General features: G+C 39.0%; 1 protein-coding gene across 1 annotated transcript in view; it reads left to right on the top strand.

Annotated features, from left to right (window-relative positions):
- The window catches only part of skib (v-ski avian sarcoma viral oncogene homolog b), a 49,469-nt gene extending 38,450 nt beyond the window's left edge, over positions 1-11,019 (top strand). The window contains exons 2-7 of the mRNA XM_041783981.1: positions 5,763-5,876; positions 6,120-6,223; positions 6,317-6,561; positions 8,186-8,460; positions 8,561-8,791; positions 8,894-11,019. Of these exons, the coding sequence (XP_041639915.1) occupies positions 5,763-5,876; positions 6,120-6,223; positions 6,317-6,561; positions 8,186-8,460; positions 8,561-8,791; positions 8,894-9,115 (1,191 nt within the window). The 3' untranslated portion in view covers positions 9,116-11,019. The remainder of the gene's footprint in view (positions 1-5,762; positions 5,877-6,119; positions 6,224-6,316; positions 6,562-8,185; positions 8,461-8,560; positions 8,792-8,893) is intronic.
- The last annotated feature ends 4,364 nt before the right edge of the window (positions 11,020-15,383 follow it).

Here is a 15,383-nt window from a genome sequence, read left to right as displayed (position 1 = left end):
ACAAAACACAAATAGAGCTCAACAGTGCCTGCCGACTTTTTCAGTGACTCTAGTTCTGGAAGTAAATTCGCCATTCAAAATCCCTTTTGACATTTCGAAAAATTCTTATTACAATGCTTTTAATACATGAACCAAGTTGTCAAGCTACCTGAGCACTCATGGCAGTAAAACTTCTGATTTGGTGCAATAACGGCATACGAAAACGGAGAAAAAGGCAAAGACTCTGTGCATATTTCTTTACAAGGAGGAAGGGACTATGTGTCCCATAATCCATTGCAATTCATTCGTTTCTTTGTTAATGATAGCTTTTAAAGCTTTCAAACGATACATGCACCTCCTTTCTACACATATCTTTATTGTAGTGTTAACATTTGAAAAGATAATGTAATATACCAATGTCTTGTTGTCAACAGTCAACAGCCTTGGCAGGCTTGTTAGAAATTTCCATGGTAACTGTGTAGTCCCCACCAGTCAGAGATTTGGCTGTCACACTCAAGGATTGTTGGTATTGTAGTATTTTAGCTGTACAGAAGAGGTTTAGGGCTACTGAAAAAAAATATTGAGACAAATTTTTTTTTTTTTTTTTTTTTACTTGTGAGACAAAAGTCCGATTTCTGAGATAACAGTCAGAATTCTGAATTTTTTCTCACAAATAAAAACAAAGTTTCATCTCAGTTTTTCTTTCCAGTGGCCCTATTCCTCTTACATATTGCTGGGATCTTGACTAAATTATGTTTTTCTTGTCTAGAGGTTGATAAAAAGAGGTTACTATCTTGCCCACTTATGTCTTCAACAGACACACATACCTCTGTTCCTCACTCAGGCTCATAGTAAATCTAACTTTGATATTTTTAACATTAATGACTAATAATCAAATCTACTGTGGAGAAAATGGATAGGATTTAACTTCCGGAACCACGCTGTTGAGCTCCATAGGGTGGAAGTTTGTCTGAGCTAGCTAACAGTCACTGCTCCAGTGTTTACTGTGTTTCTAGGTTACAAAGGCTGACTTCAGCTTCCCTCAGTAGTGACCAGTAGGTACGTTTGAAACTGCTATTTGTATTTTCCATGATTTAAGAAAATGTAACTCAGAAAATATGAAGATAATGTAAAGTCATTTAAAAATCATGTCCTGGTATTAGCAGAAGTTCCAGAAAATGATTCTCTCTATGTATCTCTTATGATAAATCTGGTATCAGAAGTACAGCTTCTTTTTTGTGATTGGTTTTTGAGGGAAACGTGGCATTGAAAAGCACGGCAGTTAAAAAATGCTGCAGCCTAGTAAGCTAGATTATTGTCAATATGAGCCCTAACCGACAGGTCAGTGATTTAAGTCTTCCCATAATGCTTCAGGAGGAAAACTGTCCTTCCTGATGTGTCACTACTCCTCCAAGGTTAACTCTTAGTTGTGACAAAATGTCTGACAAAACCAAAAAAATAGCCGTCTGAGGACTGAGTGGAGATCCTCCACATTGAGTCATCTTCCTCCTATGCTTTGAAACATCTGTGGTGATTGAGGTTAAATAGAGTAAAGTTCAATAAACAAATATTGTTGATTAGCTTCATGTTCAAGAGAAATAACAGTTCAGTTGCCATCATGCTCCAGTTAGCACCGTATTGACCAATTATTCTTCAAGCAGGTCAAATGTTTTGCTTTTAGCACAGATATTGATATGTTTACAATGTGCTGTGTTTCTCTGTGATTATCTGCTGTGCTAGCATGAAAATAGCAGGGGCTTATCCCAGTATTACCGTGCCATTATATGGGCCTAATTAAAAAATAAAGCAGCTCTACTCCTGCCCAGCTGCTATTAGACCCTGTTTAGCCTACAGGTTTGCTTTGAAAAGCTCCCTCATTACAGCGCCTCAAAGAAATATCATACAATAGCGAGTTGAAAAGGGCAATGCTTCAATGGAGTCTTAAAGGAGAGGCTGTACTTGGCCTTCAAGTATACATTCCTTCAGCTCAGTGCTTCCTCTGTGGTCCCGCTCCCCTGGCCCACCACCCTCCCACTCAAGTCTGAGTTCCCACAGGGGAGCGGGCCAAAGCAAACTCCTCAGAGGAAGTCTCCCTCTCTTAGCAGCGAGAGAGAGGGGGAGAGAGGGATGTCCTATCATCTGGCTCAGTGGGACCCGCTAAGCAGTAGGATGTGCAGAAGGGTGTTATGACTCCTGGGCCATGCTATGTCTATGATGTGGTGCTGAGTTAAGCCCGTGCGGCTGCTCTCCTGTGAGGTCAGTGTCAGATTTAGCCAGCAGGTCCCTTGTGGTGTCTGGGAGTGTCTGTTTTCTGACTCTATTATGTCTAGCACTCATTGCCTTCCTGGAGCTGCAAACCTCAGGGTAGAAATAGTACCAGACAGGCAGACATCCTTTGTCGGGAAAACAACAGTCATGTCAGTAATTACAGAGTCTGATTACAGCAGAGCAGTGGCTCCTCAAAAACCGCCAGCCTTGAGTCAGGCAGGTGAGGGGTCGAGTCACTACTGCTGAGCGGGACGGAGTCAGTGGGAGGTCTGGGTTAAAAGACTTAACCTACAGAAGCTAAAGCAAACAGCACGCTGTGTGTGTGTGTGTGAGTGTGTGTGACTGGGTGTGTGTAATGTGGCTACTGGTTAGACAGGTAAAGATATCTGTGAGTCATGGAGACGTGAGGGGAGCGTCCAGACAGACATATTCTCTATATATCTCATAAAGCAAACAGTTGAAGACGAGGCAGACTAACAATGAGATGATGCCATATTGTTTAGTCACATATGAACACAAAACACCAGACTTCAACTTGTTGAAATTTGGCATTAATATCTAGGAATTTTTTTTATTAACTGTTATTTTGCCTTAATACCTTTTCTAGTTTGCCTATTATTTTTATGACCATCATTATTTTTTATTACTATTACAACAACCACTGTTATTATCTACTATAACTATTACTACTTTTATTATTAGTATTATTATTATTATTATTATGATCATCATTATTTTCATCATCATTATTTATTATTACTATTATTATTACAAGTACAATAATTATTATTACTATTACAGTAATATGAATAATAATATGATTATAATATAATATTATTATTACAATTATTTTTACAATTATTACTATAGTGACTAGAATGTTTGAACTTTAAGCAAATTTCGATGAGTTTTCAGGCATGTTAAAGCCCCCAAATTAGCAATTTATATGCCTTAATAATAGTGAAAATACTACTAATAATATTTTCATAGTTTCAGTAGGTGCTCTGGCCATAATAATACCAATACTAATGATGTAAAATACTTAACATCATGCTAAACTAAATTGAGTGAGAGTGTTTTTTACAACGTTCAATAACTGACTAGACTATAAAATTGTTCTGTTTTGCAAATTTGCTGAGCTAAATCACTGTTAAGGCCTTGAAAGGTGACAGAACAGAGCTTGGCCTAAGACCATTTTTTAGGATTCTTATCAGCAGAGGATATACAAATGAAGTTTAAAATGTTAATGTGTTTGTTTAGTTTGAAAAGCAATGCTTCCTCTACAGATTTGGGGTTTATATGAAAGGGTAAGATGAGGAAAAAGTAAATAAAACTTGGGAAATTATGATCACAATAACCCGGAGATGGGTTAGCGCTGTTGCCTCTCAACAAGAAGGTGCCTGGTTCACTTCCCTGGGTTTGCATGTTCTATCTGGGCTTCCTCCCCCCACCACTCGTAATTGGTGACTCCAACTTGGATGTAGGTGTGGGTGTGCCTGGTTTGTCTCTTTATGTCAGGATGTACCCCACCTCTTGTCCAATGACAGCTGGGATAGGCTACAGCCCCTTGCATCCACAAACAGGATCAGCAGTGTTGAAAATGTGTGGATGAATAAACCAGAGCCTTAACACGCCTCTATAAAATGCTTATTGGCCTGCTAAGCAGTCCAAACCGAAATATAATCCAAGGCTATTTTACCATTAGTCAACAGTAGCCCCTGAATAATCCCAAAATGTCTTCATATCAAGCAGGCTTTAGTCAGGTAGATCCCTACAGACATGCTGAAACAATGAGTCGGTGATTTCTGGCAGAAGAATGGATATTGCACCAGCAGTGAGAGTGAATTTTTTATTTTCATATGATACACCTTGCTTAAGGATGTGAAATATTCCAATGTGGTGAGTTTAAGTTATGATGCTCTTAGAGCTGATAAAGCATTGTTGGGTGTTTTTTCAGATGTAGTTATGTCCTGCTGATCTCTGCCATGGAACCAGAAAATTAAAATAGTAAATTTTTTTCCCACTGTGATTGCTTAAATTTAAACAGGGAGGGACCATATTTGCCTGGGGGCTCCAAATTACTAAACCCTCCCAATACTGTGATTATTTTTACAATTATATTAAAGATGTTTCCACAGTAATGAAGCTTGAACTTGGGCATTTACAAGTAATTTAATCTCATAAATAACCCTAACAGTTTAACTAAAATGATCATTAAATCTTTGGTAGACTTTTCTGTCATCTCTGACGCAGATTTCCTTCAGCCCTGCAGCAGATTTTGGTTTCTATGTTTCAGGTACACAGCGCCAGACCTGACTAACACTTGACACACACATACCCATGTCTACACCATCACCCACCCACCAACACCCACTTAAAGCAGCATGTGCACACACAGGCACAGACTCATGCAGAGCCTGGCTTCGTGTTGAGAAGCTGTGAGACATGATTCATTACCAGGCGGGCTTCTCGATTAATGCTAAATAAGGTTTGTCATTAATTTTTATCCTGATGTGATTACATAGAACTGCGAATAAGATTTCACAACTACCCGCAACCCCTGAGGAGTGCTCTCCATTGAGGTTTCTGTAGGTAGACAGAGTAATCGTTTGTCTTGAATCGCACACACAGACGAGGTGGAGATGGGAGTGTTTGCCATTCCTGCAGGCAGAATATCATAGTAGTGAGTAAGAGAGTAGCAGGCAGGTCTGTGCTGGCCTCTGTGTCTGCCCAGGTAAACATATCCCCCCTCTGACAAGTGCAGACCTGAGGGCTGAGAAGGTTAGCCACATGCTCTGCAGCTTCCACTCACACAGACAATAAAATACAACTTGGGCTAAGGAGATTTAGTATTTTATGGCTCTTAACAAGGCAGATGCTTCCCTCCTTGGGTTTTCTGAGCACCGTCTCCTTCCAACATTTCATGTGTCTGTGGCTCTGTGTTAACATGCAAACCCTCTCCGAACACTTCAACTCAATTGTCTGTCAGATGTGAGTGCAATTACTTTAATTTGTCTCCCCTCTCTGTCTCTATATTGCAATATTTCTGTGGTTCAGGCAGTCGATCTGCTCCACCTGATGGCGCCTCTTCTGCCTGGCAGGGAGCAATGTAGCCCTGCTGGCTGCCAGCCAGACCAGCTTGAGTGTCTGCTCAGCTCAAAGCCCTGCTCACACACACCCACAACACACACACGCACCACACACGAACATGCAGACATGCCAAGCTGAGCAGCTGAATGCTTACACAGATGCATCTTCTATCCTCCGTGTCACTCTGTTACTTCTTTAAATGAATTCCCAACTTTTATTTCTCTTTCATGGAATCCTAAAAAAGACATGTCATGTTCAGATAAATACACACACTGCTTATGAGTAATGGTTTTTACTGTCACACAGGAGCATTTTTAGAAGTTATGGGCTCTTGAAATATCCACTATACACCATGATATAATATCTGTACTTTATCACTGCAAGGACTGCGATGATTAACTGTCTGTTGTCTCATCTTTCTTTAGTCGCCCAGCCCAGCTCCAGCCAAGAGATCCAAATTTGACAAACTACAGTGTCCATCAGCCGACAAAGACCGGAAACCTGACTGGTTACAATCCCAGTCAAAGTCTGCACACAAGGTTTGTTTGCTGTGATTACTTTTTATTAGTGAAATGATTTTCTGTTGAGCTCAAGAGTAAAAAAGGGTGACATCAAAGCCATGTCCTTTTGAATCATTGCATTGTAATCTATGTTTAACCTCTTATCATCCAGCCTTGTGACGTGAGGAAGGGCCTTTGAGTATGTTCTTCACGGATGGTTTCATATTAAACTGGTGGTTAAGAGAGGATTTATGGAGACTTGTTTTCTGTTTGCTGTTCCAGGATCTGAAGCAGGTCCAGTTGAAACAGAGGCCCTCTGCTTTCCGCCCCTGGTCTCCTAAATCAGTAGAAAAAGAGAAACCAGCTGCTCAAACTGAAGTGGAGAGGTGAGACATCAAGTCATAAAATGAAAAAAAAAAACATAAATTATTTGTTCAATTAACCTACTAAATCCTTCAAATGTACCCGCATTACTTCAGGTCCTACTCAAAGAGCCATGAGACTTTGGCAGCTCCCAATCTGACACTTGCTCCTCTGGCCCCTCCTGTCCATCCCAGGGACAGTAATGCTCCTGGCAGAGGGCCTTCAGCCATTTCCAGGCCGCCACAGGAACTGCCTAATGGAGATGCACAACCTGCAGTGAAACCAGCACAGTCCAGTACAGCCAACAGACCAGACGACATGGACACAGATGGAGAGATTGATGTGGATGACTGTGACGATCGTGAGTGCCAACATTATCTGACATTTGGAATAATCCACAAAACAGGAAATTGTAACTCTTCAACAGTCAGCCAATGCAAGACACGGATTTTACACTCCTAACTTGTACGCAGTAAGCCCCCCCTGGAAATGAGCCACAGCAGAGCTGCTTTAGGGGGATTCCTGTGCAACTCTGCCACCTGGTGTTCAGTGACAGGAATAGAAAAAAATAAAATTATAGGCACAGTTATTATGTTGTAGACCCAACCTTTTTTCCTTAGGGCCCCCCTACTCCTTTCTAAGAAAGGCTAAGCCCCCCCAGGACCCACTTGGAAAAAGTTTTAATCGTTTTTGATGACAAAGTTCCTACATAATAGGCCTACATAGTACACTTGTTTTTGACAAAAGATCTATGTAAAATATCCATGATTACGATGATATATAAGGGCCACTCAAGAAAAATTACAGAGGATCTTTTAATATTCAAGAATTTCAGACTTTATAAGTCGGAAATGTACGGAACCCAAAACTTCTAACTTTTTAGATTATGAGGTAGAACAGTTAAAACCACTGTTTTCAGTTTGGTTTCATGTATTTTTTTTTTTAACTTTACACTGTTGTTAATTTACAATATTAATACTTGAATGTTTTGAGTTTCTAATGCCATAATTTAAATCTTTTTTAATTCGGAAATTTTAAACTGTGTCTTGTAAATTTCCGACTTTCTAAACTCTGATTTTCTGAGTTTGTTAACTTGTCAATATATATGACTTTAAAATCTCAAAAATGTGTTTTTATTCCCTGAGAATTTTGACTTTTCTGCTCAAAATGAACAGATTCTCTTCATTTTTTAATATTTTAGGTTGGCCCTTATGTATATTATTTTTCTTAATCACATAAAAAAATGTATGTACATATAATTTTGTCAATGTCAGAGCAGACAGGGTCCAGCGCCCCCCTGAGGTCTCTGGATAAAAAGATGAAACTTTTAGCTAAAAGTCATGAACAGATTAAACACCTAGATTGATCAATTGATTGTGATAGATAGATAGATAGATAGACAGACAGACAGACAGACAGACAGACAGATAGATAGATAGATAGATAGATAGATAGATAGATAGATAGATAGATAGGTAGATGAAACTCCAATAGTCATTGGATGAAACTCAATAGTACTGAATTAAAACTTGAATATACTGTTCTAAAGTTTGTCAGAATGTTTAAGTGTTGAGAACAAAAAGTAATGCTTGAAGAAATGAAACAGTGAAAACTGATAGAGCTTAACCTTATAAATGAATAATTAAAACCTTTAGCTAATGCTGCCTATACACCTTTCAAACAGCTTAAAATAAAGTCAAAAGTATCAGTATACAGGTTTGATAATAAAAAGTAATGATGAAATTGTTGATTTCACTTGAATAACTGCAAAACAGAGCGTGACAGATGATGTCAGTGAATGGGTACTTGATTTCTCATGGCAGGGCTGTGGGGGGGTGTGGGACAAAGAGCTGGGGAAAATGAGGTCAATGGAAAGTATCCAAGTTCTCAAGTTCTGCTTCTGTTGTTGCTTTCTTGTCAAGATAACAGTTTTTGAGAACCAAACAGCATTCTTGTCTTGTTAACATTAAAACTGTCTCCCCCAGGTCCAGTGCCAGCTCCCTCTGTGGCTTCTCCTCCATCGGCCTCTACCAGTGTTTCACAAACTCTGACCCCTCAGAGCATTACTCGACCTCAAGAGGGACCTGCCTGGCTGTCAGGGAGCCTTTGCCCTGAGATGGATACCCTGAGGCAGATGCTTTATGGAGGCATGGATACCAAAGAGGCCAGGGAAAAAGTACTACAGGAGATTATCAGAATTCGAGTGAAGCAGGAGGAGAAACTGGCGTCTGCTGTGCAAGCTAAACGGAGCCTTCAGCAGGTATTGAATCCTGTCCTTGTGATCCACTGTATGAAAAGAATGAAATGGCACACATTTCAAAAGTTTGAAACATGAAATGAATCTTCTAATGTTTCTACAGGAATTGGAGTTTGTGAAGGTGGCAAAGAAAGGCCGTCTTCGTGAGGCCATCGAAGCCAAACGAAACCTGCGAAAGGAGATTGAACGCCTTCGTGTGGATTGGGAGAGGAAGATGAGGGATGCAGAGGAGTCTTGTGGGCGACTGAAGAGGGAGTTGGAGAGAGAAAGACAACTGCGAGTTTGTGACAAAGGCTGTGAGGCTGAACGTCTCCGGGTTAAATACTCCACTCAGGTCAGAAATCACCTGTTATCCTGTAATTGACAAAACCAATAGCAGTTTGTTTTTGGCTTGTGACTTTTCAATGATACAAACTTTTGTCTGTTTTTTGTGCAGATTGAAGAGTTACACATGCAGCTACAACAGGCAGAGGCCGATCGTGAGCAGCTGAGACAGGAGCTTCAGCAGGAGAGAGAAGCTCGGCAGAGCCTGGAGAGCATTGTTAAGGACCTGCAAACACAGCTGGCCCTGCAGACTGACAGCAGCCACCCTGGAGACCCAGAAGACGCAAACACTGACGCACAGAAACAGACCACACAGCACACCAATAAATCCTAGAGTTGCACATTCACAAGTGGAAAAAAGACTCAGTTACAAGGAGCATGGTTAAGGACTTTGTTGCTCCTCCTGTTAGGGAGAAAGACACTCAGCAAAATGCTTTGTCAGTTTTCTAGAGGAAAAACTGTCATATATAATATGATATGATATAAATCGATATTATTATGACAATATATGAGTATAATAAAATGAACTGGAAAGTAGCATGATGTCTGAGCATGTTGCAGAGCGTGACACTAAGAAAGGCTTCTTCAGTGATGAACTCATCTCTCCAGTGACGTCAGAGCCCTCAGTAAGACACCTGACGCTGTCCAAGGATTTTATTTTGGTATAAGCTATTCTAAGATGTGCAAATATAGCCACACAACACTACTTGAATATGAAGGGAAGAAACATGTTGCGGCTGGTGAAACAAAAGCAGATAATGAAACTCTTGGTGCCACAAAATATTGGTACACTCAAAGGTGTCATTGCAGACCACTGGAAACAAGAGACACCAGTTTACCACTATTTACTTTTAATATCAGCTTGCTTTTTATAACTGTGTAGAGGATGTACTTTTGAGAAATATTGCTTGCGCAGCACTGTTATTCCACAGGCAAGAAAAAAACATCCATATACAAACATGTACGCATGTATACCAGCTTGTCTACCTTTTGTATTTTATAAACCTGAAGTATTGGAGGTTATGTGGGCTACCTTCAGGTCCACCACTGTTTTATGCTTAGATATTTTATGAAAGTGTTACTTTTTAATATTATGATGCAACTTTATTAGTTGTTTGACCATTGTTTTCCTGTAATGTTTTGTTTTCAGCCAAACCATGTGATAAAAAGCAAATATTCTTGCCCACATTAGTGCGAAAACGTCTGCAAATGCCCTCTTTAAAGACAAAAAAAAACTTCGATAGCTTTCTGTTTTTGTTTAAATGCGGTACTTCTGATTTTCTATTGAGTATTGTAACATAATTTATATTCTATGATCATTTGCTGCCTATCAAAAGAAAGCATTCATTTTTAGTCACTGGTTTTAGGGCTCTTTAATCAACAAATGCTGTTTATATGAACAACATTTCTACATATACAAAATATGGATATATATTTTTTTACTTTAAGAAAAAGAATTGCACTTTTTAAAGAAAAGAACCTTGCATTGTGCATTGTACTCCCTGTTACATTTTTCAAAACACGAGTTAACATGAACTTTGAATTCTAACAGACCACCCCTCAGTATCCTCTGATGTAAATACAATGATATTGTAAATAAGATATTTGTTGGTATGTTTGCTTGCTCCAGACTTAAATTGATTATGAATATTATTTTTCGCTCTTACTTGAAACCAAAAAGAGACTATATTTGGATTTGCAAAACTACAATTTTATATTGTAGTGGAGTCCCTGCGTATCATTGCAATCACAGGGCATTGAGCAGAATGGATGGGCGCTGGTTTAAATGAGGATAATTAAACCATCGTGTGTCATGAACCTGACCTTTTAGTAGTTTTTCTAGTTTGAAGACCCAAACAGAATATTGTAATTTGTCCCTTGATTTTGTTTATTTGAGAAGATCTTTATTATTTGATAAAATATAGAGTATATATTACACCACAGACCAAAAACTGAAGAATGGATTTGACATCTTTGCACCTCCAACTCCCTCGTCAGATAGAGTATAAGCGACACCTTCTCATGGTTTGAACCTTAGGTGCTCAAGTATATTTTAGACAAGAAACACTTTTATGTCTTATCGTTATGATGCCCTCACTCAGTATTTGTTGGGTACAGTGTAATAGCAATATCCATTTTGTTAGCTGATGCTGTTGTAGTTTTGGTTTGAAAGTGGGGGTTCACTTGCCTCTTGTTTCAATGTTTTCTTTTCCTTTGGAAAACTTGTATAATAACCATTAAAATTTAAACCAATCCTATTGCTTCTGCTAAGTCTTGTGCTTTTTGATCACACTGTCGGTTTTTTCCATTTGAATTCGAGACAGGTTGATATGAATCAAACTTTGACCATTTTTGACTTAAACATTTTTCAGTCAGAAACTTCATGAGATTTGATTATATTCAAGATGTATCCAGAGGACGTCCAAGGCTTTTTATTAAGTGCTACAGTAATTTCAAATAGTCGTATCTGTTAAATGTTAGGTTTATGATTTCTTTTTTGTTTGTTTGGTGCTTATTACCAAAAGTAAGCATGCTGACATGCCAAAATGAGGAACTCAGAAAACATTGCTTCATGTCAGCTTTTTAGCATTATCATGTAAGCATGCTCAATGTGTCAAATTTTGTTTTGTGAATTTGTGTTTGATCCTAATAATCAAAAGTTGTCATGCTAAAATAACAAACATAGACACATTATTTACAGTTTCCATGGCTTTATGCCTTTGTTTTCGATAGGACAGTCAAAGGGGAAGAGAATGGGCGTAGACATGCACAAAACAAACCTGCAACCAATGGGTCAACGGCTGTGGCCTCTGCAGGGTTGTTTATCAGTTGGGTTTTTCAGATACCAGTAGGGGTGACCTGGAATAGTCGGCGATTCGACGATTCGCTTCGGAGGAGTCTAATTGGACTATGAGCCTCATAGTCAAATCAGACCCCACCCACTGTCCTGCGGTGCTGGGGTTGCTTATCACCTCAGACGGCAAGCACATGGCTAATTATGTATGCACGATGACTTCAAAGCAAGCCTATCTCTCTGCGCAAGCTCAGTATCGCTGGGGACTATGCAGGGAAAGTGGGAAAGTTTGACCAGAACTTTCTCCTACAACAGAATTTTAATCTAAGTGAGGTTTTCCTGGTTAACAAAACGCTTAATATCATCAGCGGTATGGAGTAATGGAGAGGCTGAAAGGAAGGGAACTTTAGCTGAGCGGCTGAAACAGCGGTGCAGCAGCAGAGAGAGAGGGGTCTACGCCAGCTAATTAGCAGAAGCAGTCTTGGATAAGCGGTTAATGAGAGGAGGACTGGACCGAACTCGCTGTGGAGGTTTTGTCTTTTCGGGACTAGTCCAAATAAACCTGGATGGTTGGATTTCCAGCTTTAGCAGAGGTTACAGCTGTCATCATGAGGACTGATATTAGCAACTGATGGTAAGACTCATTCTTCATTTGAAATGTAGAGTTCTAACGCGGTGTCCAGTTAAGAGAGCACTTTTGTTATGTGTTTGGATGCGTAGATGTTGTCGCTGGAGGATGGTATTTGGCTGTTGTAAGCTGCTAATTTATAGTAGCGGCCAGTGAGCTAACAGGCTAACGGTGCTGATGTGAAGCTAACTGTTGTTGTTTATGAGTGTGGGCGTATATTGTGTAACTGACTGCGTGTGTAAGGAAAAGCGCACAGCTTTCATTTTGATACTTTAACCACTTACACAAAAAATAAGAGAGATTTTTGAGTTTTAATGTTAAAGCAAATGTCCAGAAGTCCGGGACTGCTGGTCCGGGGACAAAAAAAAGTCTAGCAGAAACGCTGTTCGACTATTAGTCTACTATAGGCAAAATCTGACGAATCAGATTCGACTATGAAAAACCTTAGTCGTTGACACCCCTAAATACCAGTGCTAGATCTTTTCTTAGAATTATTATTAGTTCTGTCAAATGATTAAAATTTTTAATCAGATTAATCACAGGGTTGCTGTGGATTAATTTCGATTAGTCACGATTAAATAACATTCAACAGTGGCTTGCTATAGCTTCATTAGCTTTAACTAAAGCTAATGTAGCTACACTTACTATGTAGATCACATCACAACATAAGCCAATGTAGCTACATTAGCTTTAGTAAATGCACCTAGTGCTAATGTAGCTACAATAGATACGTAGGCAATAAAGATAATGTATCTAACTTTATTAGCTTTTATCAAACATAGCAAAAGCTTAAATCCCAAACATAGCTTTAATAGCTTTAGCTACGTTAGCTATGTAGCTATTTTATGTAAATAAAATATGGGTTTATAATATCTGAAAAAAAAAAAAACGGTAAAAGGTGTAAAGTCTTCAGCTACTTTACCTACGTTAGCTTTAGCCTTAGCTGCATTAGCTGTGTATTTTCATGGCAGACAAGGTTCTCTCCTGTAAGAAGATTGTGTATTCAACTTTATCAAGTGTCTTGTAATTAGGTTTTGCAGGTCAGGTTTTTCACTTTTAACTCTAGATATCTTATCCCTTAGCTTAATTCTCACCCTAACCATAATCCAAGTTCAATTTGATTTTATCAAGAAAGTTTTAGAGTGTATTTCTGTTCTGACACAGATAGCATCTCAGATCAATAGTCTGCGAGAGGGGCCATCAGAGATGAACAGACCGCAGCCAGACCCCTCTCATAAAAAGACCAAATTCAATGTTAAGTTGTAGCAACAACAACATATCAGCATCTTAAAGGTGCAGTGTCAACTTGGGAATATTAGTGACATTTAACAGTTAGATTGTAGATTGCGCTGCTCACTTCTGGTGGTAACTGTGGGAACCAGTAACCATCTTGCAAAGCTCCTGTCTGAACCATTTGGGACCGGTTAGAAAGTGACAGGACCAATCTGCATCAAGGGGCAATACTTTCGGGCGCGGGGGAGTCGTGACGTAAGCAAGCACTAACAAGAGGCCAGTACAATTATGTAGGAAGACATTAGCGTGGATGCCGCTAAAGCGTAATTTTTCTTCATTAAAAGAAGAACAAAGGACAGCATTGAGTTATTTTCTTTTCAAAAACGACAAAAGTTGTGTACTGACATGTCTACAGTTGCCATGTTTTGCATTATGCAGTTCTTTATGGAGTTCACTCCTCCGTTGGGGTGCAGGCGCAGCTGGTTAACAGCTACATCCCGTGTTTTGTTGCTCTGATTGGCCCATAAAGATGTGACAGACAGAATGTTCCTCCAATCACCTTTGAAGTTTTTTTCAAAGCGTCTGCCCTCTCCCAAACGCCGTCTACGCAAGGTTTTCCAGACGTACCAGGTTAGGCAATAAACAAGTCTATTACTTTGTCACTTCTGTGGTACTGTAGAAACATGCAAGATGCCAAAAATACAAGATAGTGTGTCTCGATTCACACTCTGTTAGATGGCTGTTATGCAGTATGCTAAAATGCAGTACAGCGCACTTAATCACAGCAGGACAGTATGATGCCAAATAATACACTAATAGGAAATGACAATGGTTCAGTGGTCTCTGTTCTTTTTCAGCCGTTTTAAACAGCAAGTGATAGATGTTTGACAATAGTCAAATTTCATGGCTCACTATTAATGTAAGTTGTATTTCATGTTATATTTATTTTAAGAAAAAGAGCACATGTTGCTTTAAATCCCCTTTTCTTGACTGAAATATCCTTGAGTTCTTAATAATATGGTAGTTAGCAAGTGGATGCTAATGTTAGCTAGCTTGCTGAAAGTACCACATCTGCTATCTAATATGCATTATTCATTGAGGGTGAGACTGTCGTTCACCACTCAATTCTTGGACAGTTTTGGGTGAGCCAGTAGTACACTACATTTAAGTATAGGCTACTTCTCAGTTGAACTCATGTACACTTATGTACTCAAAGTGTACCTTCAACTGGCATCCAGAGAAAATGAGTGGCTGCACACGTGGAATCAACTTATCATGATATCAGGTCTCATTCAGCAAATTAACAACCAATAAAAGAACTTCAGCTTCCTTACTGAGAGAGTAAGCATGATGAAAGACTAATAAATTCCTAAAGGGATATTTTAAACAAATTCATTATTCATAATATTGAATAAGGGGACTAAACGTCCTGAAAGAGGGTCAATTTACAATAAGGGGCAAAAAAACACTACAATAGATCATAAAAAGGGGACAATTCCAGTTTATGATTTTAGTTTTACAACTAATCCATTGAATCAGAATCATTTATTGTCATTGTACAAGGTACGGTGAAATTGTTTGCAGTTTGATCTTGATTCTAATTCTGATTGAAAGACATTTTTACTTAGCCTATCTAACACTGGCTGTGAGGTAGTTGCATATTTCAAATCAGCTATGTTGTGGTCAAATAACCAGACACATACTCAAGTTAACAATGTCTATCACCCAAAAAGGTCTGCATTACATTTTACCCTATATTAGTTAGTACCCCCTCACTCCTACCACATGCTACACCTTATAAAGTGGAGCATAACATTTGTAGAATATCAAGCAGAACCATCAGTATCTAAAAGAAGGAGTATGGAGGTTCAGCATATCAGATATGACCAAAATCCAACATAATTTGTTACTAGTTAATCCATCGTAAGCACAAGCAACATTTGACAA

This window comes from Cheilinus undulatus, linkage group 3 (genome assembly GCF_018320785.1).
Source record: "Cheilinus undulatus linkage group 3, ASM1832078v1, whole genome shotgun sequence".
In the NCBI taxonomy this organism is placed as follows: domain Eukaryota; kingdom Metazoa; phylum Chordata; class Actinopteri; order Labriformes; family Labridae; genus Cheilinus; species Cheilinus undulatus.
This window is presented reverse-complemented; position numbering and strand designations above follow the sequence as displayed.